Genomic DNA, 24,172 nt, shown 5'->3' on the forward strand with positions numbered 1-24,172 from the left:
GAATACATATAGATCCCTTTATTTCCATGTACATGCACCAAACTTGCTGTCATTCATTGTCTTTGGAGTACTCACTATCCATGTGATTGTTGTGATCGCCTCAAAAGGAGTTTCCATACGGCTAGCTGGCATGTTCTATGTAGGACAGATGAGTCTCTAGAGCACCTTATGGTCCATTGTTGTTTGAATGTGTATCATCAAAAGTTTTGGCCTCCCTTGGTCACTACAAAAAATCTATCAAGAGGATATTATTGAATTGGAGTGGTGGTCCGTTTCACCAAACTTAGTAAATAAAGAAACAAGTGCAAGTTCAATGACAAAAAGCGAGAAGGGGAAAATCATGCTAGATATTAAGACCTACATTATATCTTCGAGTAAGAGTGGCAAGGATGCGCCATGCTATAGTAGCCGGGATTGTAATAAATTGGAAGATGATAATGCTTGAAAGAAATAAGAGGGTCGAAGTGGTTCTATGGTGGAGCTCTACACCTATCAGATGGGTCAAACTTAACTTTGATGGCAGCTCAAAGGCAATCCAGGGCACGTGGGTGTAGACGGGTCTATTTCGCAATTCAAATAGAAGTGTAATATTATCTTTTTAAGGATATGCAGGTGTATGCGACTCCTATGGACTTTGAGATGGTTTGCCGAGTATTGTACTAGACTGCTGATTATGAGTAACAGAACTGCTGGATCTTGGAAATTAGCAGACACTATTTCTGAGACTAAGGACCTAGTCTTGCTTTTAACCACAAAATTTGGCACAATTTGCTTTGATTTCCATAAAATAATTTATAAAAGGAAGAAACTAAATTAAATGTACAAGTAGACAACTGACCCTCTCCATAAGAAGATCAATGCACATAATCATGACTACCTCTCCCTCCACCCTCCATTTTCTAACAAAATTGACACATTTTCTTTCCACGAAAGTGTACTGAAACCAAACGATCTCGCGAAACACCCTACCAGTTGATCATGAATAACTTCATCAGATGGAAGCACCACCTCTGTCTCTCTCCTCAAAGATGTCACTCCTTTATCAGCAATCCCACAAGGGACGATATGCCTAAAATAGGTCAGATCTGGATCAATGTTAAAAGCCAATCCATGAGAAGTGATACCCGATGAAATTCGAACACCAATGGCACCGATCTTTTTGTCTCTGACCCAGACCCCTGTCTGACCCGTTTGTCCAGCTTGAGCTTGCACGCCATATAGAGAAGCCAATTCAATCATTGTCTTCTCGAGATTCTCGACATACTTCCGAGCACCTAGACCAGTATCCCTCAGAGAAATTATGGGATATAGAATAGCTTGATGTGGGCCGTGAAATGTTATGTCTCCTCCTCTCTCTGTGTGGTGAAGTTCAGCTCCCATGGTTTGGAGGTCGGCCTCGGGCACTAGCAAATTGTGATCTGTTCGCCTTTTTCCAAGTGTATATGTGGGTGGATGTTGTAGGGACAATAGAGTGTTTGGAATTTTACCCATTTTTCTATCAGAGACGAGCTTCTCTTGAAGCTTTAGTGCATCTAAGTAGTTGACAGTTCCCATCTTCCATATCTCTATGCTCCGCTGTAGTCTCATTCCTGGAAAACCATAACACGGTTAACCTTCTAGATTTGTTATATCATCAGTAATCCAAAAATAAATTCAAGTTGCCTGTGGTGTTGTGTGGATAATCAACATTCTCTCTGACACACAGACACGTGTATACTTGCTACTCACTATCCTTTCACGATGAAAGAAAAACCATTTGATTGCAATGACAACAGCAAGTATTGCATGTGTCTAGAAAGGTTTTATGGTTCTCAGAATGTAAGAAGTGGCTGCAATGAAAAGGGAGGTATTAGGATAAGTAAAAAAATATTCTGACACAAATTTGATGAAAATATTGGAACTCTGACTATATAAAAGAAAAGAAAGGGTAAAGCAGGTTAATTGTCTTCTGATCCTGTAAAGGGAGGAAAAATATGTTTCCAGTCAGTGAAGTCATTGTGCTAGAAAATTATTGAAGAAGTAAAATCAGTCCAGGAGACCTTGTAATCTGCATTACCACATCAGTTCACATGATTAACTTCTTTATCGATAATGAGGGCTTTATTAGAAAGGCAAAACAGGTAGAGCTTTCCCCATAGAAAAGCCAGCCAAAAAACTCCCTCTCTAGAGTGTCAATGAAATGAATCTGCATGCAAATAGATAATGTGATGTAGGGAAATTACAGAAAGAGCAGAAAAAGCACTAGCCATTCATTCCAAAGTTATCATCTCTTCGTCAACATCCATCCAATACATGTAGGGCAGTGTCTTGGGCACGTAAACCAGTTTAATCCTGAATAGTGAATAGCAGTACGTCAGATATCCAAACCTTTACTTAGTGCCATTGTAAGGACTCTATTATCTCCTTGAAAACCTGACTAAATAAAAATGACAAAGATTCCTATATGGGTATAACTTTACCTATACTTTGTTTAGCCCTCTATTATTTCCGCGAAAAACTTAATATTATTAATCAACAATCAAAGAATCCTATGATAACTAATAATACTAACCATTCCCCTCAATAATAGAAGAGACAGTTTCCATCAAGTTTATCTCATAAAAGAGAAAAATCATCATAAGTAGCTTCAAATCTTTACCGTATGTAACCATAGCCGAGTCACTGCCTTCACCCCATGATCTGCGTGCATCTACAATGTTATTTACTTCTACTTTGTTTTTTTTTAAGAATTCTATTATCAACTTGAAAACCTGACCATTAGTCAATTATGTCAAAGACCAAGCCTACCATAAGTAATAACCCCATCGGTGCCCTAATAATAGAGGACAGAACTTTGTAGAACTTTTTTTTTTTTGTTTTTTTTATTGGTAAGCTGGGGTTAGGCTAGACCCCGACAAGATATATATTGAAGAAGAAAAGGGAATTACATAGGGAGGCCACAAAGGCAGAACAAGCATAAAAGCAGGAAATAAACAAGAGCACCAAGACCTAGATAGGAGCTCATTTTACAGCCAAAAGAGGTGCGAAAAAAGGACTACCGACATCAATGAGAGAACGATCAACAGGGCACCAGGCATCACAACAATCTTTCGTAAACTTTTCCCTCTCTGTCAGTGTTGATAACCTCAAGGAGCTGTTGATTGAAACAGAGAGGGGAGAGGTAACCACCCTTGTGGGGATAATCTTGCTTTGAGAGAATGTCAGCAGCAGCATCTCCTTCTCGCCATAGATGAGAAATTCTCCAAGAGTTAAATTTTTTGTAGAACTTTATATCAGAAAAGAGGTAAATCATCAGTAGTAGTTCTGAATCCTCACAATATGCAACCATGGTCAAGTCACTTTGCTCTAGAAACCATTTCAGTATTTCCACCCTTTAATGTAAACGACATCTTTTCAATAAGCGTGGTTATCTTCAGACATGGACACAAATATGGCATCAATTCAAAATGCTTTCAAGAATGATTCTGCCAACTCTTTTTCACCAATGAACTATGAGGTTACTCGAATCTTATACGCGTAAAGATCATCTACCTAGTATCAATTTTGCACAAAAATCGAAATTCTTGCTAGCCTTTCTTCATGTCTGCTTGAGCAATTTGGGCACGTTTCGGGAAGTAAGTTTTTTTGCTTGGAACCTTACGCCAGATTCCTCCTTCTGTGACGCTGGAATCAAATGATGGTATTGAGCTTCAACTGTTCAAGGGGAGTATCCACTGTCCACATTTGCAAGATCAGTGTTCGCCCACCATAGTTATGATTTGGAGCTTCAAGGACTTGAAAACAGTCATCTGGGTTGGTAAATTTTAAAAAGGAAAAAAGCCATTCTTTAATGCAAATAGCTGAACCTCTCTAAGAAGAAGATTTCATCTTCTAAATCCATTCACTATAAAAAAAACGCTTGAAGAAAACAATATTAACAAGAGAATTGCATTGACTGAATCCCAATGACACAGTATCACGGCTGATTTACCATGAAGAACGAAACTATGATGTTTAAGAAGAAAAAATAAAACCAAAGTTGAAATAAAGGAATTGGTGCTAGTATGAGAAGACAGAAGAAAACCATGTTATAGTGAGAAGATGGAAAGAAAATAGATTAGGAGGATTGAGGGAGAGGGACATACCTAGTGTTTGTGGTTGGCAAAGACAGTAAAACGGAGGTGGTTACGAGGTGCGAACAAGGACAATGATAAAATCCCAAAACCCTGTCAAATGAAAGTATAATCCCCACTCACAACCGATCAAAAATTCTACTGACCTTTGCAATCTTCGATTTCTTCTTGTGGAAAAGGATAATGGCACTGACCGTTACTTTCTTCTTGTGGGAAGTAGGGGTCCAACTCGGGTCGGGTTGGATGGGGTTGAGGCCAAACAATAGCCCAACCCGAGCTTTGGGTCGAGAATTGTCAACCCTAAGCCCAACCTGGCCTTAAATCTCTCAACCCTAATACAACCTATCTAAACTGTGTTTTTTCCAGATCGGGTCCAGGTTCACCTAGCCCAAAAGAAAAATAACATAACCCAAAGAAAACCAACATAAAATTAGAGGACGGAGGTAAGGTGGGGGTTGCCCAGGCCTCAACCCTAATCCAACCTGAAATTAAATCGGGTTTGCTCTTTTCCAAACCCAACCCAAGGAAATGCCAACCCAATCCGAGCAAAAATTGGGTTGAATCCGTCCGGTTTGGGTTTCCCAACTCAAATTGCCCTTACTACTGGAAAATGATAATGCCGTGTATGATAATATGAATTTCGCTAACCTACTGTTAGGCAAGGTTTAAAATTTCGGTTTCGGTAACTGTTTCGGACCCCACCACCGAAATTTGGTAATTTGGTTCCAAAATTCCGAAATTTCAAAATTTTGTAACACTTTTTTTTAATAAATAATGTCATTAAACCGAAATTTGGTAAATGGCAAAAAATTGAATTTCAGAATTTTTCGGTTTCGGTCCCGACCGGTATCCGAAATTTCGGTCGAAATTTTAAACCATGCTGTTAGGTACCTTACCGATACGCTAAAAACTCCAGAGCTGATGGAACACGTTAGGCAAGGCCTTTTAAACTTGTCACATACTAAGCTGGGTCCCACCCAGTCCATACCTAGCCGGGCCCCCACTTAGGACCTTAACACCTACGTGGATACGGCGCACCCCAAGCACCAAGAGAACAAAGTTTCGGTGGCTCTTCTTCTTTCCCAATTCCAAGTTCCAACTAATCCTTTCTCTAAATTTGCGCATGGAAATTACGGAGGTTTTGTTTTGCAATAGAATAGGGTTAAAAACGGAGGGTAGTTTAGTATCTTTTCGACGATAAATTTGCCCTAATTTTTCTTACGTTTTCGTCCCCCATTTTTGGAGAAAGCATACTCTTGCCGAAAACAGAGATCGTCACTTATGCTGTGTTCTCTTGTTTCCTTTCCCGTTGGGTTTCCGGGGAAACCCCTGTATTTTTCCGCGGAAACTGATATTTGTGGTGTTCTTTTAGTTTCCTCGGAAACTATTTTATCAAACATGAAAAATGAAATAAATGACGTGGAAAAGACTTTTCCGCGACTTTTCTCCATCCCATTTCCGATATACAGACTATCGGAAAACCTACTTTCTCTCAAGTTTCCGCGATCGTAGCTGTGTGTGGAGAAAAAAAAAGACACAAACAACTTCGTCGTCTCCATCCTCTCCTCGTCTTCGACCTCGCCTCATCTCCGACCTCGCTCACGGTACGTCCTCTCACTCTCTCTTCTCTGTTTCTTGTCTCTCTTCCCCATTCTTTTTTTTTTTTTTTTTTTTTGAAATCCCTGCTCATCTTCTCCAATCTGAAATAGGGTTTCTATAAACCTGATTTAGTAAATCTGAAATAGGGTTTCTATAAATAGCTAAAATTGATTTGAGAAATCCTATTTCGTGTTTTTGAGAAACCCTATTTGAGAATATTTACAGAGACCCTATTTCGGGTTTCATAAAATTGAAATAAAGTTTCATTTCTCCCTCTTTTCCGAGTCTAAGAACCGATAATCCAAGCTCTAGGTTTGTTGGTTTTTTTTAGATTTAGGGATTTTTTTTATTGGGGGTTTTGGTTGTTTTTACGGATTTTTTAATTCAAACTTTCTCTCTCTCCCTCTATCTTTCTCTCCATGTGTTGGTTTTTTCTTTTTACATATTTTTTGTTATTTTTTGCTTATTTGATATGGTTTTTCAGCAAAAGCTCAACCTGACCGGAATTTGATATGGATTTTTTTTTAACTTTTTTAGTGCAACTCGGTGTTTTTAGGGGTTTAGTGGTTTATGGTAGTGAGATTCACATTTCTGATTTTTTTAACACAGAATTTGGGTTTAATGTATTAGTTACTCAGAATTTATTAAGTCATGATTTGTTTGATTTATTCTTTTGCAGGTAACCATCCTACTGTCGATTTCCTTCCTAACCTTCTTGAGGTTTGTTCTTACTTTGCGTGATATTGCGTTTAATGTGTTGTAAGCCCCATTCCATGTCGTCTTTTGGGCTTCTTTTATTTGTTATGTGTTGTTGGTTATTATGTATTGTAAGCCCCATTCCATGTCGTGTTTGGGGTTTCTTTTATTCGTTTCGTGTTATTGCTTGTTATGTTCAGCAGTTGGTGCGAATTTGAGGCTTGTTCTTCTTCTTGTTGAGTACTAACCATTTGTTGTTAGATGGACGATCAGAGACTTAGAATCGAGGATGTTGGTTGTTTAATCGGAGGCTAGTTCTTCTTCTTTTTGAGTACTAACGCCATTCCATATCGTGTCAAGTCTATGTTGGTTGCCTGATTTATATCTTGGTAACTCTATATTTTTGACAATTTTATGTCAAGTCTATGTTGGTTGCTTGATTTATATCTTGGCAACTCTATATTTGTGACAATTTGATTGGCATTGTTATTGTTCAACTTCTGTTTGTCATGGTTTTTCTTATTTTGATTGACTTCAGAGGGTTGGACCCACTTATTTTAGACTAGATTCTATGTTGGCATAATTCTGCATGTCAGTTTGTCACAGTTTCTATTTAACAGGTTTCTATTGAGTTTTCCTGCAACGAAACACATATTTTTGTAGTTTCTATGAGGTTTCTGTGAGGTTTCTGTGCAACGAAACGCTCATCTGATAGGTTTTCTGTCAGGTTTCTTTTCCTTCACTTTCCTTTCTGCCACATCAGTATCTTTCCCTTCACTTCCGTTTCCTTTCCTTTCCCTACGAGAGAACTGAGCATTACTCTCTTTACCCGAAAGACTCAAAGTACAAGAATCATTCAAAGACTAAACTGCAAAAAGAGGAAACAATAAAAACAAAAGAATCCTTCATTTCTCAGGTGAGAAATTCATGAATTCAGTTCCCTTCGATTTTTGTTTTTGCTTGTTATTCTGTTGAATCATTGTGACTTTCTGTTTTACTTATTGAAATATTCACTAATTTTTCCAAATTAATCACCGTTTATGCACTGGATTTAGCCACGGCATCTTTAATTATTTGCCATTTTAGGGTTTCCTTTTTCATTTCTTATGAAGTCGGACTGCTGCATTGATTTATCATCAGATTCACATTTGAATCTCTGATATATGTTTTATGATACTCGCAAAACTTATACTCACATTCCCTTAGTTAAAATATATCAGCTTTTTTTTTTAATTTCTGAATTGACTCTGCTGGTCTTATAAGAATCTCACTTTTTTTTTTTTTTGAATGGTTCTAATAAGAATCTTACTGATTTGTTTTTTAAATGGTAATCTTGCTGATTTTGTAAAAAAAATAAAAATCGCATATCTGTCCTATTTTTTTTATGAAAGAATTTAAACTGTGTTCTTAGAAATATGTCAAACCATGTAGACTTGGATGAGTTTTGTATTTAGTGGTGAGCTTTTGAGCATTTCAAGAGATAGAGGGGGCTACCTTCACCTTGATGCCATTTTAATCAATGATGTAGGAACCATGCAGTCAAACTCGTTTTGTTTTAAATGCTCAGTACCACTGATTGATGGATACTTGGATGAGTCATAATGGTTGAAGCTCATCTGATAAGATTATATACAAGTTCTCAATGGTGGAAACAATGGGGCCTACCTGCGTTCAGTTGGAAACTGGCTCAATATAGGCGTGGATCCATCGTTTCAAAAAATGGGAATCTCATATGACTAGCTAATTTGGTAGTCTCAGGAATTACAATCCTCTGACCCAGATAATATATTTATTCATATGGTAACACTAGATGCCTATTCATTCAATTTCTTGGCTATTGCTGTCCAACATAGCTTTGATGCTAGGAGGTTGATAGGCTACAATTTGTGGACACGGACATGGAGTGTCCGACACGGCAAACCTCCAAAATTTAGAAACTGGGGCAAGTCTAAATCAGAATGTGGACACGATAGGATAAACTGGATATCATATTGGAATAAGTGTTTGTTTAGGATTTTAGATTTAGGAAAGTGGATATAATAACAAATATTAGTTAAAGAAGAGTTAATAATAAAAGAGTGTAAATACAATAATTGATAATAAAACAGAATGTCACACCTGACATGGTATAAAAACATGTTGAAACACCCAAATTAAGTCTGTCACTTCCAGCCATACATTTACTAGTGTCGAAAGATGTTGACACATGTCGACACAACACTACACGTGTGTCAACAATAAATTCATAGGGTAGGCTAAATCATTTTTGATAGGTCCCAACCCCATGTGTGATAAACAATGGCTGTTGTTTATTTCAGTGTCAGGAGTCTTCTTTTTTTTCTATCTTTTCCTTTTGTGAATTCTGTTTCCTTTTTTTCATGGAGCCATATTGTCTAGGTTGCTTTTTTTTTTCCTTTAATAAAATGCTTCTTAATTGCTCAAAAAAGAAAAATACAAAAAGAACGTACTTATTCATCATGGTTCACATGGTATATGGTCATGGAACGACTTAATTTTTCCTTGGATTTATCCTTTTGTATTTATTTTTCATATTTTTCTCTAACCATCAAATGGGTTCTCGTTGACTACTTTTCAGATGGCCTCTATGACAGGAGCAGATTCACAATCAGCGGTTGCATTTATGGAGCTTGCCTTAGTGCAGGTATTTTATAAATTCTCGTATCAAATAAGAAGCTCAACTTTGATGTAAGAAGGAATGACTTTCCTTATAAGCATATATTTGTTTCCTTTCTAGCATCATCTGTGTTATATGATATATGTATATTTCCTGTTGTATATACTTCCATGTCCAGTACTGTATTGTATCATTTGAAGTAACCACCTAGTCAGAACGGGTTAATCTATTTATTTATTTTTGAATGGCAGCCTAAAAGTGTTAATATTGTGGCTTACTTCTGTCTTTAGGAAATTGTGTTCTGTATAGGAATAGATTATTTTAAAAGTTGCAAACTAAGTTTTATTCATCTCCGAGTCAAAGCTTGCACCTTCAAGTCTGTTTCTGACTTTGCACTTTGGTGAAAGTATTTGATCTAGAGATTTGGTGAATCTATTAGACTTCCTCAAAAAATTTGTTAAACAGTTGAGGCTCAGCTTTATATGTTCAAGCCACAACTTGTCGATTCAAGCCATTCCAAGTTTAATCTGATCTTTTCAATGTCCTGTATTATTTTTTAGACATTTTTACTTAAAAGTCTTCATGTTGACCCCTTCAAGGTGACATTGTTTCCTTCAGTCCTGATGTTTGCTTCTTTCTTACTTTTCACAGGCTAAGTTTGCCCTGGACAACCGAGAAGTCCCGATCGGGTGAGTTTATCATCATTCTCTTCCATCTATCACTTCTAATTATGTATTTTTTGATCCATTGAAGGCATTTCTATATGGTAATTGTGATGAGTTCTGATATACCTAGCATGTTATTATTTTATCATTTCTTTTCAATTTGCTAAATAATAGCATAGGATGCTCAATTTTACAAATCTACATGCAATAATAACATTGGATACTCAATTTTAGATTTGATCTCTACTTTTCATGAAAAGATTCATGAGCACAATGGATGAGAGTCTACATAATTTGGTTTTGATTATATCCATCTACAAATTGTGGCATACTTCCGAAGTGTGAGCATTTGAAGCTCTTTATTACACGTGGGAAATGCAAGTTAGTCTGCAAAACTTCATCTCATATTTTGCCCATAGTACGGATATTTATTGTATATGGGGTACTCGTAAAACTTGTGGTAAGGATCAAACGATCCTTTTCTAGTTATGGTGGCTTGGCTTGTTATGTTTGCAATGAAACATACTCGAGGTTTTAAATTTTAGTTTTGGTCACCACGTAAATGGAAACGTTACGGTTTCGTTTCAAAAAATCGGTGGAAATCTTGTAAAATCACGAAAACATATGGAAACTTAGAAAATGATAGAATTTAAAGAAGAAACCTCAGGAAATGCTAGAACAAGCACAAATACACACTTAGAAACCAACACATAAGCAAGAGAATCATCCATAATGGTTTAAAAACATTGAAAACCTAGTGACGTCGTGCATGCCTTATAATTTAGGATATACCGAATTTCACATGTAATTCATTTAAATATTTACACATAATACATGCACTGCATCTTGCATACAATTCATATAAGGCAACTGATATTTGCACTATTGTGTTTTGATAATTGCACTAACTCACTCTGTCTCTTCTTTAATTGGCCTCTGACAGTTTTTTGGGAATTGTAATAAAGTTTGACAACTGGTTAAATTATAAAAGACAAGGTGATTTAGTGAAATCCAACCCCAACTAGTTTGGGTCAAAGGCTTTGTTGAATTGAGTTGAGTTGGGTAGTGCCAATATCGATAGCCTTCATATAAATATGATTATAAATACATACTAATATAGTATACTACTATTACATTTATGATTTTTGTTTATGCATTTTGGTCATTTTGGTTTTAGTTTCGGTGGGGATGGAAACATAAACGTTTCGGTTGTTTCGTCTCGGTTTCGGTGGAAATTTAAAAGCATGAACATATTTACAGCCTAGAAAGGCATTTCCATCCTTGGCGCCTCATGTGAGCTTTTAGGTACAATTATCTAGAAATAAATGCTCTGTATGAGTTCAAAATAACACCTCCTTGAGGACTCATTATATTTAACGCACGTGGCACTTTTTTTGGCCCATCATTGGGTGCCTAATTTTGGAGATGGGCAAGACAATTCTTTTTTTTTTTCTTGGAATGAGAAGGAAAATTTATTGAAAGGAGAATCATTTTTTTAACATAAAAGGAGGAATACAATCAAGATTACAAAGTCCATAAGAAGGGTCCAAACAAACAGAAGAGAAAGCAAGAGATGAAAAATAAACTATAAGGCGAGCCTTGGCGCAACGGTAAGGTTGCTCCATTGTGACCTGGTGGTCACGGGTTCGAGTCACGGAAACAGCCTCCCTGCAAAGAAGGGGTAAGGCTGCGTACATCTAGCCCTCCCCAGACCCCACAATGGCGGGAGCCTCGTTCACTGGGCTGCCCTTTTAGCCGACCCCAACTAGTTTGGGACAAAGGCTTAGTTGAGTTGAGTTATGTAGTTGTTCTGTTCGGATTCACTGCCATTATTCTAGTGGAGTAGTGGGTAAAGTAGTCAACTGGAAGAGTAGTGTAGTAGTAGTATCCTCGTGGAGTGGTGGTGAATCCCAAGGTGTGGTTGGTTTTCGAGTGTGGGTTAGTAGTCTCCTTGTGGAATAGAGAAAGAGAAAGAAACGAGAGGCATAAATCCCATAACTCTACTACCAAAAAACTACATTTTTAAAGGATTTTTAGTAGTAGAGTTAAATGGTGTCACCTCATCATATAAGGGGCTGACAGGTAGTGTAGTGGGTAAGTAATCTTCCGAGGTTTTGGCTCCTTTTTGCAACCAAATGTAACATGTGTCACGGGGCCATTTCGTCCAGTGCTGTTTGCATGGCCTATGGTCCATGACTTGGTCTGTCAATGTATATTTAGTAGTTAAGACATGTCAATGGTTCAAAAGAGATTTCCTCAGCTTCGGGCAAAATCATTGACTTGAAATTAGATTCGTTAGGCCCATTGTTCGAGATTAAAACTGAAAGGCATCTAAAGAAAATGACAGTGAGGGAAACTGAGGGAAAGCACCAGTTGAAGAAATGAAACTTTTTGAAAGTGGATTTATCGATCAGGTAAAATTGAAATCCTTGGAGAGTCACTGACATTATTATTTTTTGAATTAAAAGGAGAGTCACTACCATAACATGATGCTAACACATTTTTTTCCATTTATTTTCATAAAGAAAAAAGCCATTAAAAAAATCATAAAGAAAAGATTGCCTTTATTAATATGAATTGCAAAATGGAAAATATGAACTGGAGCAAGTAACTAGTCATGCAGCAGTATATGCTAAGATGCTAAACTATGTTTCCGTCTTTATTGGTTGATGCTGTACATTTTCATCTCGGCAACTACGTCCTGTTAATCTAATATTGCACCTATTGATGTCATTAGGCTTCCTCTTATCGCACGATCTAATATATATAGTGGTTCCATATGTGACTATTAGTTCGGATTTGGGAGTTTAACTTGTTTACAGTGGGTGCTGTCTTTTTCAATATAAGCCCTTGGTGAGAAAATATCGGAAGCCTAGATCATGTATATTTTCATTTCAGTTTGCTCATGGTTCTTTTGAGTTTTCTTTTCTTTTCTCTGAACTAATATGATCCATTGATATCAAAACTTTTCTCGATGATGTTTTCTCCCTCTAGCTCCATAGCCTCCATGTGAGAGGATGCTTATGCTTTTTATGCTCATGTTTCCAGCGTTGAATTTCTTCACCAGTTGTGTGATTGTGGAGGAAGGAAAGGTCATTTCCTCTGGGTGTAACCGAACCACTGAGTCACGAAATGTATGAGTTTCAACCTTGTTACCTCTTCAAGAAATATTACTCAGGCAATTGATAAACTAGGGCATTCTCTAGCTAATTGTTTGGGTTCAGCTTTACATGTTCATCTCTTTGTTGTGTTTTTCCATGATGTTAGAGATGCGAGTATTTACTCTTCTATTTTTTTTATTTTTTATTTTTTAATTTTCAGAAATATGCACATATTAATCAATTATAATGCTCTATATGTTCTTTTAAAAGTCTGAAAATCTAATTGCTATTTTCTCCACACCTATGAATTGGTGTATCAATTGACTGCATGTTGATGCCCAGTTAATAATGTTATTCACGTTTTGATGCTTCATGAAAATGATGCCTGGATTTTCCTGCAATAAGGTTTTTCCAGTTCATATTTGTTTCCTTATAACCTACTTTAGCAGCATTTACAAGGTTTTTTTCCCTGCGTATGCTTTTATTTTGACCATCAATATCATTGTTTCAGAACTTATGATAGAAATCAACTATATGCCTTGCATATTTATAACGAATTTGGAATTATATATGAATATAATTTTATTTTTATTTATTACATAGTTTCCCTTCTTCCATTTTTCTGCTTTCATGATTTTGTTAGTTAAATCATATTGTGTGCAGATTTAAATGCTTTGCCACCATAACTAGCAGACTTAATTTTGTCCTAAAGTCAAGAGAGATAATGATACAAAATTGTCTTATTTGCCCAAATAATTTCAGAATTGATTAAGAGTTGCACTTTCATGTATTATGTCTGTGCATATATCCTATAAAAAAGGGTGGCCCAGTGCACAAGGTCCCGCCATTGCGGGGTCTGGCGTGGGCTAGATGTATGCAGCCTTACCCCTGCTTTGCTGAGAGGCTGTTTCCGTGATTTGAACCCGTCACCACCAGGTCACAATGGAGTAACCTTACCATTGCGCCGAGGCTCGCCCTCTGATAGCATTTATTTGAAGTAACGCGGATAGTTTCTCTTCCATGTACTATACATTTATTATTATTTTTTGAATGGTAATGGATAATATTAATGTTTTAGAGCCTTACACAATACATAAGATATATGTCTAGTGTGGAATAAAGCAGCACTTGGTAACAGTATACACCCAATTATGAATGTCATAGATACTAAACTTTTTTATTTTTTGAATGGCATCATAGATACTAAACTAATCAGAAGTCCTCTGTCAAATACTTAAATTTCACTTTTGGGTGAGCTAATTGCTTATTTTCAATCAATTGATCATATATATGCAGGCTACCAGACATGCAGAAATGGAAGCCATTGATGTTCTACTTGAGCAGTGGCTGAGAAATGGACTCTCACATTTAGATGTTGCAGAGAAATTCTCAAGATGTGATATTTATGTTACATGTGAACCGTGTATAATGTGTGCAACAGCCTTATCTATTCTTGGTTTGCTCATTCAACCTAATTTGGTTATGAAACTAATTTACATTTTGGAATCACTTCCTTCCTTTTTTTATTTGTTTATATGCTTTTGGAAGGAATAAGAGCAGTTTATTATGGCTGCGCTAGTGATAAATTTGGAGGATGTGGATCAATCGCTCTGGGTTCGAGTGGCATTTCACCCCTAACCACAACTCATCCGCTGATTCTTCAACATCAGTCGGTTTGTCACTGCATACGAGTAGTTCTGAGCAGTTCCCTAGGTTTGCTTCCAGAACTGCGTACCATATATTGAATTAATTTCACTATCATTTTACCTTATTCGAATGTTGTATGTTATCATTTTTGTCTTGCAAATTGGTTGTCTTACTACCTAATATGATATTTTTAAAAAGAGAGAGGAGATTTTGCTATTTCCATCCCTTCTAGAATAATTATGTAAATAAGTGATGATGTTTTAATTGAGGTATAGCTGCTAGAGTCTCCTCCTTTCTTTCGTTTTTTTTTTCCCTGTTTTTGAGCAATAATAAATTTATTAGAAGACAAAAGAAAGATACAAGGTAGCTGGCTGAAATGGTCAAAAAGAAAAAGAAAAAACAAGCTCACCAACTAGCATAAGATTATAATGGAAACTTGGACCCAACAACCAAATGCTCACATCCCACTCCTTCCTTAGCTAAGGGATCTGTAATTTATTTGGCCTTTCGACATCCACATAATGGTGATTCAAGGCGATATTCATAGAAGAACATAAATCAAATGCCTCTTCAAGCTGATTTGCAAGCATCCATCAGTATCTGAGTCCATTAGACATCCACCTATAATCACATTATGTAAATCACCTTCCATCACTAATGAACCCTGGATCATAGAGGGAATTAATCTCAACCCCTAGAGCAAAGTTAGAATCATTGCTTCTCTAGAATCTCTTACATGGATCGACCTATAGAAAGCCAACCTAGCCCTACCCAATCTGGCATCGTCAACTTATACCAAACAAACAAAAGACAAGGCCCCCCAGGTTGGCAGTGAAAGGGTAAGAGATCAATAAATAGTTCACTGTCACTTCAACGAAGAAGCACATCGAACACTGGTAAGAAGCCAATTATGGTTTTCGAAACCAATGAACATGAACAAACTTTGAAAGCCTCCAAACACCTTTGATGGAACACAATGAAAAGCCATCAGGTCCCACAGCCATTTCATTACTCGTGGAAAAAATAACATTTTCCATTTCATCCTCCATTAAAAGGCCTTTACCTTTATCCTGCTCATCTAACCTATAAACTATGACCCCATCTAACATCAGTTTCCACCAGATCTCCTTAATGTATAAATTATTGTGAAATTGACAATAGAAGAAAAGATTGCCTCCAGTTCCTCGACCCTAGAGCCATCCAACTTCATCTTAGCTTATACAATTATGCCTTCTCTAAACATTTTGCAATGTTATGAAAAAGCCTTTGTTATTGTCTTCTTCTTTCAGTCACTTTATCCTTGACCTTTGTCGCTAGCGTGTGTCCTTTCTGTTTACTTGCCTCTTATACTCCTCCTTTAGATGCTCCCTTCATTCTGTCATTTTCATCTAGAGGCCCCCCTCCTGTAAATAAATGCTCACTACAAAGTACAATCTTTCTCACTTCAACATCCTCGAAGGAGTTTTCTTCCACTCCTTTTCCTTAGCCTTAAGTGCTTAACCTTCATTATAAACCGATGGCCCATCGAATTATATTTAGATCACCAATCAAACGGCATCTGAATAAAATCATTCGATGAGGTGAAATCACCCCTTCCTGATGGCAAATCCACCAAGGCATTTCTCCAAAAAAATCTTAAAAATCTCACGTACTCAGCAATTCTAGCTCAACCATTTTTTCCTCACTAAATGTTGTGGCATTAAAGTCGCCACGTAAGCACGAAGGAACACCCAATGTTCTCTCATCGCATCTAACTCCGGCCATAATACCTTCTCTAGATCAAATATCATTTGGGCCAGTCGTAGAAATCCAAATAAAACCGTCATTAACAGATTTGAATTTCACCACTAGAGAGAATCTCCCTTCCCCAACAGTTGTGAAATTCTATTTTCCTTCTTTCTGTGTAACCTTCATTTCATTCCAAGTATCCTCTAGAAGTACTTAGCCGAGGTTCGACTTATATTGAATCTACAAAACTTTGTTATGTGAACATATTTGTTGGTGTCAGACATGACACATCTTAGGCATGGTGCCTTGTTAATTCCAACATGCTGATAAATCTTTACGGTTTTGTGATTGTATAGAATTGTATCATTAATTCATTATATAATTATTAATCAGTAAAGGCATGAGATATAAAAGAAAATGTACTTATAAAATATGTTAAAAGTATATTGGTAGCACATAAACAAGAAAAGGATAAGTTAAATAGATTTTTTTTTTCTTAATCGTTGTCTTGAGACGCATCACACATCCAACTACGTGTCTGGAACAACATTTTGAAATATGGAGTGTCTTCTCACATATATATGAGGTCAAAGTAAGCAGGTTAGAAAAGAAGGAAATGGGATTTTATGGTTGTCTTTTATATTTGTATGGTTTATTTCAAATAGGTATTGGGTATGCCCATGCCAAAACATGTTAATCTCTTGTATTGCAGGCTGGGACTTCTGGTCCCGAATGCAGTTTGAGAATTAATGAAAATTGTCATCTTCCAAAAAAAAAAACATATATATGAGGTAGTACGAGTTAAAAGTTACTGAATTAATTTCTATATCAAAAGTTCAAATCATAAAACTTAATCACAGGTTTCATTTCTGAGTTCTGTTAACAACTAGATTCTCCAACAGTTAATATCTGATTTTATATCTCCTTTACCTTTGCAAGTTGGCCGTGGCTTGGCAAACCCACTACCGGTGTGCTGTCATGCTTGGTTCTAAGATTCTGGAACATGTGTAATATATCTTTTCGGATTTCATGACCCTAGCTTGAAAATGTTTTCCTCTTATGCTTATTCTTTAATAGATGGTATATCATATATGCAATAGTTTGCATAAACATGTTATTTCATGAAACCTTAATCATCTAGCTTCCACTATAATTAACTTAAAATTCTCTTTTTGTGTCAACAGCAAAGTTTTTCAGGGGAAGGGCTTCAAATGTACTGGTGGAATCATGGCATTGGAGGCTGTCTCTCTTCTACGACGAATGGTGTTAGTCACAACTTAATTGTTTATATTTAAGTTACGTCCATACACTAGCAATGCATATACTGCTTCACATGCCAACAAGTGCATATTTTTATTGATACTACCACTGTCCATATTGAATCCAGTTCAGGAACTGGAAGTAAGTTAGATTCTGAAAAAAATCAACTTGTGTTTTGTCCTTTTAGAATATCAAAGATGTCGTCAAGCGCTTCACAAAAAACATGTCCTTACACCATTTCAGTAAAGTTTAGTGATTAAATGTCCCGGTAGGTATACACATACTTCATCTTCATGAGTCCACTACTATACTCAAATATAGCCTTTTGAGGGGTGAATTCCAGACAAGGTTGTCTACTGATTTGATGGATTGAGAGTTGACCTATCTGGTGGTGTTTGGAGTCAACTTTAACTTGGTTCTCTAAGCCTATGAAACCAGTCAGAAGTAGAGCAACATTGAGTAGAGTAATTTTTCAACTTCTATCCTCCACAATGGGCTTTCCAGATTCTTGTACCCAATTAAAAAGCTCAGTTCTGTTGTCTAGTGTTCATGCCTTTTTTATTTTACAAATGTCTAAATGGTTATGTAAAATAAGAAAAAAAAACAGCTAAACCAGAGGGAACTCTGACCTTAAGTAAGCCACAATCATGCACCCCACAAAGCCGACTGGAGTACAATAGACAATGTATATCAGGACATACTGAACTCCAACAGGGAAATGGTGGCACAATGATTCCAACCCTATAAGGACCATTAAATACTACATACACTCCCTTTTAAGTCAAGCTAAGCTTGATCAAAAGCATCTTATGATCCTGCTGAAACAGGTCTGTTTTGTTGCTCATTCTTATGCATTCTAGAATTCTAAGAACATGCATCCAAGTCTGATGGATGAGGAATAACTATGTTATCAGAGCATGATTGAAAGCTCGAATCTCTACATGGGAACTTTATAGAGGGTTGCTCCTAGCAGCAATTGATGACTGGTGATACCACAAGGTTGGTTGACTGATGGAGATGTGGGGTATTGATATTTTGGTCTTTTACTGATTTTAGGGACATTTTAGTCTTTTTTTTATTTGATGATGCCTATATGTAGGCCAGTTGTAGACTTTATAGTCACTTTTGATGATTTGATTTGAGTTACAGCTTTTGAAATTTCTCCTGCTTCTGGTTTTCCTCTATTCTTCCTCTTCTCTTCTTCTTCCCATTCTTCTTCTTCTTCTACTCTTCTCCTTCTCTTCTCTTATTCTTCTCTCCCTAGCCTGCATCACTGACAGGCTTAAGAAATTCCATTTCAAAAGTGCACCAAAAAGAGAAAAGAAAGGAAAGGAAACACCTGTCATAATGTCAGAACAGATATTACTGCTCTTTCAGACACTTCAGTCATTATTCAAATGAGATATTCACCACAGTTGAAGGATTCATAACTGAACCCATCATTTCCAAAAGCCTGATCTGTGTTCACCCTAGTTCGATACAACAGTATTATTAAGGAAAATGATTTGAGGACACCATAAGGGGATGCCAAGACAGGGCGGCCTCTAGCTACATGCCCTGCGTGTGGACCATACAACCTGCACGTGCTGGCAATCTGGCCCATGTGCAGGGCCCACAGTCAGAGGCATCCTAGCCTGTCATCCCTCCCTGCGGCATCCATATAGCACTTCTCTATTTTTAATGTCATTACCATCCAGTGTAAGTTACCCAACTAAAAAAAAAAAAAAAGCATGAGTTCTCACTCACCCATGAAGTCTGCATGCATGCCTCGATAGGGGCAATTGTCCATTAAAAATGTTATACTACACTTGTATGTTATATTCACAATCCTGTTCCAAGGGATCGCATTGTGCTGTGGTGCATGGTGTGGACCAAGCAAGCATTCCTTGAGCCAAAAGGAGGTTTTTGGCATAGCATGCTATTCAGTGCCATACGATGTAAAAATGTGCCCCTTATTGATTCCATGTTTGTACAATGGTATTTCTATCATTTTCTGAATATATTTTATTTACTTTGCTCCAGCTATATGCTAGCGTAGCTGTATTTAAGGTTTTCTTAAGTTTTGTTAGCTGTGCATTGGTATATTGGATGTTTGCCTACATGAGAATGATCAGAGTTTACAAAAATTTCTTTCCTTTTCTCTTGTCATGGCACCTTGCTCATGCCACGTATGACGTATCATCATTTTAGGCGACATGTCACAGGAAGAATGAGTTTACAAGAACGAAAATGAACAAGGGTGGCATGTGTCATGCAAAAAGATCTTCAAAAAACAGAATAACACAAACTCAACTCAACTCAACTCAACTAAGCCTTTGTCCCAAACTAGTTGGGGTCGGCTAATGAATCCTTTAAAAAAATTTCATGAAGAAAAAAAACTCAAACATGGGTGATATTTTTATGCCGGGTAGGTCTTTTCACCTTCATGAAAATTTTCTAAAGGATTCATTTAGCCGACCCCAACTAGTTTGGGACAAAGGCTTAGTTGACTTGAGTTGAGAAACATGGGTGATATTTTTCATGTCGCTTGTTCATTTACTTTCTCTGTCTGTATAGAAGGCTAGAATATGTGGCTTGACTTTGTCAATGGTGTGAGCAGAATACCATGACCACCTTATACACGGTTTAAGACGCAATTTATTTTCATTACTGCATATTTTTTTACTCGGTAAATGTTTCCTTAGACTTTAGCTTCTATGTATTTCAGCTCCAAAGCCTCATAGACCAGTTCGGATCTCTCAATGATAAAAGGTAAGGCATGATTATTATTTTGTTCTTTTTAAATCTTTGCTGAATCAGAAGGTTGAATTTTGGTTCAGGGATTGTCTTTTTACTCTTTGTGTAATACAAAATTTCGGCAGGCAGAAATTTTGGGAAAATATTATTTAATTAAAAAATGCTTTCGGCTGAATTTCCTAAAATTTCAGGAAAACGAAATTTCGGCCGAAAAATTGTAACGTTTCGGTTTCGGGGCTAAGTCGAATTTCGGTCGAAATTTAAAACCATGGCGATGACATTATGAGAATCATCTGTATGAGACACTTTTTGAGTGTTCCATCCACATTAAGTCCGGATGATTTGGATAGCTTATCCAGTGGGCCCACCATGGAGATGTCGTAAGACTAAAGAGTGACACTTATCAGATGATCAACCTTCCACTTTTGGGCTCCAAATAGATGGAAGAAACTGAGCATTGGACCACATTCAAGTCCTCCAATTGGATGGTTAGGATTGCCCAATGAGCATGGTTAAAGGTCTACAGCATCTCCAGTGGGACCTACTAAATGAATTTGGATCAAGCATAACTTCGTAGAGTATGCCAGTCACTGTGTTTCATGCGCATCTAGCTTAGGTGCATCTCATAGTATCATTTCCTAAAATCATCCACCAAAGAAATACAATTCAAACCACCACTTTGACATGTTGAGACCGACATTGCTAACTAAAACGTTTAGGCAATCAAACCACAATTTGGGAAGAGGAAGGCACTATTGCATGGATCCCCAATTGTATACAGGTGGATCCTATCATTTCTACCAATGGAAGCCCACATGGTAGGCAGCTGAACCTTTTAAATAATTTTTTAGGACTTCTGAAAGAATGTGGTGCAAGTCTAGGCTTGCCAAAAGGCATTAACCATCCAGTCATTTGGAAACATGGAAATTTTATGGTATCAATAGAAAACAGAACTGATCACTAGAAAATTAGAAATTGATGGCATAAGAAAACAAAGGGTTATAAGACAATGTGGAACTCTTACAAGTAAAAGTCTTTGTAGAAATTGCTTATCATCTTCTCATTAAAGATCAGACAGTGATAAGTGGGCCATATTCAATCCAATCACTTGTTAAAAAGTCATTTAAAACTTAGAAATTCATGGCATAAGAAAAGGTTATAATCCAATGTGGACGTCCTACCTGTAAAATTCTTCACAGAAATGCATTGTCATTGTCTCGTTAAGATCAGACGTTGATAAGAAGGCTATAGTCAAGTCCAATTGCTTGTTAAATAGTCATTTGAAACTTGGAAGTTCATGGCATAAGAAAACAAGCGGGGTAGTTGAGCCCTGTTTTCAAAACTGTGTGGTCCTTGTTAAAGACTCTTACATGGATTTTTCCAAAGCTGCCGTTCTTCTTCAACTACTGATGCAAAGAAAGCTGCAGACACCCTATAAATAGACGAAGGGTAGGCCTCTCCTTTACCCGTCTGAATCTAAATCTATAAAAGCCAGATCTTACATGATGAAATACTCAATCTCTCTCCACCTCCTATTGGGTGTCTTGCTGCTAACTCAAACCATGGCTTATACAGGTAAGAAATTCTATATGCTTACCACAGAGCTAACCACCAAACAACATCATGCAACTAAGAGGAATCCTTCAGTAGGGCGCGACCTCTTTGTCATAAGACTATAAGAGGTATGCTCACAAAGGCACGGTGGGTACTATATTTGATTGATCTGAACCGTCCATTGGATAGGCCTTCCTTTAGATCTCTCTTGGCAGAAAATTTACATTAATCATGCAAATCTAACATCCAATGTGCATTTCTTACATGATGAACACCAGTCTTTGCTATATGTAGTTTTTCACAATCATGTTCATTGGATGTATGATTGGCTTGATTTCTGGGGCATAGGAGGTCAAAGGCAAGGTCCATCAAGTGGCCAGTTCAAATCATAGCGCCGTAGCTAGTGGGCCCCTGGGTTCACATTTGACATCCTACCAAGGCATTCCTCTGCAACCCGAATGTTTTAAGCAGACCCACGTCCTTTAATTACCCCTTAACAGAACAAATGAAGTAAATTGTTACCTTTCCAAAAAAAAAAATGACGTGGGTCTGCTTAATAAGCAGGCTTGATATACTCCAATCGTAGTATACTATGCAGGCAGGGTAGCCAATCCAATGGATTTATTCAAGATAAAATTATACAGTGAAGGTAGCCAATCCCAGGAACAGTTTATCCTAGGATTTCAATCCCTACTGAGAGCAGCTTTACAATTGTTTACTCTTAAGGCACATATGTGCCTCCAAAAAGGGTTAGCAGAAAAAGGATTGTTAGATTCCTACATATGTGCCTATATCTATCTGTATTTATTAGATTTCTCCATATGTTCCTATATCAGTATTTGCTGAACATGTAGGAGCACAGAAGGAAGTATTTCTTTCATGGGGAATTCGGCGTTCATTAAGGGATAGATCACCACCTCCTCCATCGCCAGAAACCCAACCTCTGGGACCCATGTCACCACTGAATGGGACACAATATGATTCTTAGATTTAGACAGCTGTTTATGTCTGTATCTGTTACTTAAGTAGGAGCTCTGAAAGAACTATTATTCTGCTAATGTGGAATTTGGGCTTTAGGGAGGGCAGGGGCCTAGCACTTTTAAGGCACTTGATTTATATTTACTATTATCTAAGGAAATGGATTGAAAGGTAACTGTCGGAGGTGATTTTGTTTGGTGTTTTGGAATTCTAGTCATTGTGTAGTAACAACCACCAAGTGGAATTTTTAATTTTTTTTTCTATGATCTTCATTCGATGGTTGGTCCAAGTAATTAGAGAATTATATATAAATAACCCGTGCCGCAAAATCATCTCCGTAGGATGATCCTAGCCCTCTGATCTGTAATGCTGTCCCTCAATAGATCGGATGGCTAGGATCATCCTACAGAGGTGATTTTGGGGACATGCTATTTACATGGGGGCCAACAAATGAATGATTTGGATCTAAGAACAATGTGGGCCCCACTGTATTTTTTAAAAGGGAAGTGATGTGCTCGCCCCCTTTTCATACCCCCGTAGTATATTTATGACTTCCCTTTATACTACAAGGGGGTTTTCCCAAAGAAGGAAAAGGGTGATTATATCATTTCCATTCTTTACAGACACCATATAAAGTATTGAAGATTGCCACGCTAGTGGTTGCAAACATGAGACATGTACAGTGATTAGGGTTGTTCATATGGTGGGCCACTACCAGTATGCAACCCTCATTGTGTCATAAGAATGATTTCATCAAGTGGGCCCAATCATGGGATAAAGGGGGGTGTCCTCCATTTTACCAAATTTCCATTGGCAATCCCCTTCAAAAAAAGTCAAAGAAAATGCTCTGAAAGTCAAATAAGTTGAAGAGAATGAGACAAAAGAAACTTACTACGGGTCCATTCCCAAATTTAAAACCCCCAAGTCCATGGCCAAAGTCCACAGCCCACTAAGAAAAACACCTCTCAAAACTGCCATTCATCATCAATTACTAAAGCAATGCATACACTTGCAGCAGAGAAGGCCATATTCTCTCCTTTACATGTATGAATCTAAAACAAAGTGCAAGCTAGATGTTGCAATGAAATACTCTATCCTTCTCCCTTTCCTCCTCTTGCTCCTCATTGTCATGCTGCTAACAGAAGCTATGGCTTTAGCAGGTAAGCACCATTCAATTTTGCTCTGTATTACTGAAAATTCTGCTATTTTAGGGCCTCTTTGGATGCTAATAAAATTGCTACTTATTGTCAAATTTGATTATTGTAATTTAATTTTATTTGCAAATGGGTCATTAAGGCCTCTTTGGAACCCATTACTACCTGTACCATTTCTAAAACCTTTATAAATTATTATTTGCAAATAATCATAGAGATTTGCTAGCGTCCATCGCAAAAGGCAGTTCGTAGATGGTCTGTTGCATGTGAAAGCAGCCACACAGGCTCACTTTTCAGCAGATTTTGT

General features: G+C 37.2%; 2 protein-coding genes across 9 annotated transcripts; one reads left to right on the top strand and one right to left on the bottom strand.

The window, feature by feature from the left end:
- Positions 1-74: 74 nt before the first annotated feature.
- On the bottom strand, positions 75-4,646 carry LOC143876700 (octanoyltransferase LIP2, mitochondrial-like). Of its 6 annotated transcripts, XM_077378388.1 has the most exons (4): positions 4,125-4,543; positions 1,729-1,829; positions 839-1,589; positions 75-223 (listed from the first exon to the last, which is right to left on the bottom strand). In XM_077378388.1, the coding sequence occupies exon 3, from the start codon at positions 1,585-1,587 to the stop codon at positions 874-876; it is 714 nt and encodes a 237-aa protein (XP_077234503.1). In that variant the 5' UTR covers positions 1,588-1,589; positions 1,729-1,829; positions 4,125-4,543; the 3' UTR covers positions 75-223; positions 839-873. The 6 variants fall into 6 exon arrangements, 5 of the variants coding, with proteins under 5 accessions (XP_077234503.1, XP_077234505.1, XP_077234502.1 ...); XM_077378390.1 differs by lacking the exon at positions 75-223 and having other exon boundaries at positions 768-1,589; positions 1,718-1,829; positions 4,125-4,544; XM_077378387.1 differs by lacking the exon at positions 75-223 and having other exon boundaries at positions 768-1,589.
- An 839-nt stretch (positions 4,647-5,485) lies between these two features.
- Positions 5,486-22,899, top strand: LOC143877676 (uncharacterized). 3 transcript variants are annotated; one of them, XR_013250709.1, is made up of 13 exons: positions 5,486-5,716; positions 6,391-6,431; positions 7,135-7,323; positions 9,004-9,113; positions 9,694-9,731; positions 12,756-12,841; positions 14,105-14,264; positions 14,357-14,415; positions 14,484-14,521; positions 17,368-17,446; positions 20,151-20,194; positions 21,755-21,861; positions 22,588-22,899. XR_013250709.1 is itself a non-coding variant. In XM_077379863.1 (12 exons), exons 1-12 carry the CDS (start codon positions 5,527-5,529, stop codon positions 22,640-22,642), a joined length of 1,089 nt encoding a protein of 362 aa, XP_077235978.1. In that variant the 5' UTR covers positions 5,512-5,526; the 3' UTR covers positions 22,643-22,899. The 3 variants fall into 3 exon arrangements, 2 of the variants coding, with proteins under 2 accessions (XP_077235978.1, XP_077235979.1); XM_077379863.1 differs by lacking the exon at positions 21,755-21,861 and having other exon boundaries at positions 5,512-5,716; XM_077379864.1 differs by lacking the exons at positions 7,135-7,323; positions 21,755-21,861 and having other exon boundaries at positions 5,512-5,716.
- Positions 22,900-24,172: the final 1,273 nt, after the last annotated feature.

Source organism: Tasmannia lanceolata, unplaced genomic scaffold (assembly GCF_043159265.1).
Source record: "Tasmannia lanceolata isolate RefF3 unplaced genomic scaffold, GAP_Taslan_0.1 ptg000005l, whole genome shotgun sequence".
Taxonomy (NCBI): domain Eukaryota; kingdom Viridiplantae; phylum Streptophyta; class Magnoliopsida; order Canellales; family Winteraceae; genus Tasmannia; species Tasmannia lanceolata.

Excerpts from the sequence above, each read along its gene's own strand:
- LOC143876700 (XM_077378388.1), bottom strand. The coding sequence starts at position 1,587 with ATGAGACTACAGCGGAGCATAGAGATATGGAAGATGGGAACTGTCAAC.
- LOC143877676 (XM_077379863.1), top strand. The coding sequence starts at position 5,527 with ATGACGTGGAAAAGACTTTTCCGCGACTTTTCTCCATCCCATTTCCGA. Across the intron at positions 7,324-9,003 it reads AAGAATCCTTCATTTCTCAG|ATGGCCTCTATGACAGGAGC; the intron begins GTGAGAAATTCA and ends ACTACTTTTCAG. Across the intron at positions 12,842-14,104 it reads GAACCACTGAGTCACGAAAT|GCTACCAGACATGCAGAAAT; the intron begins GTATGAGTTTCA and ends ATATATATGCAG.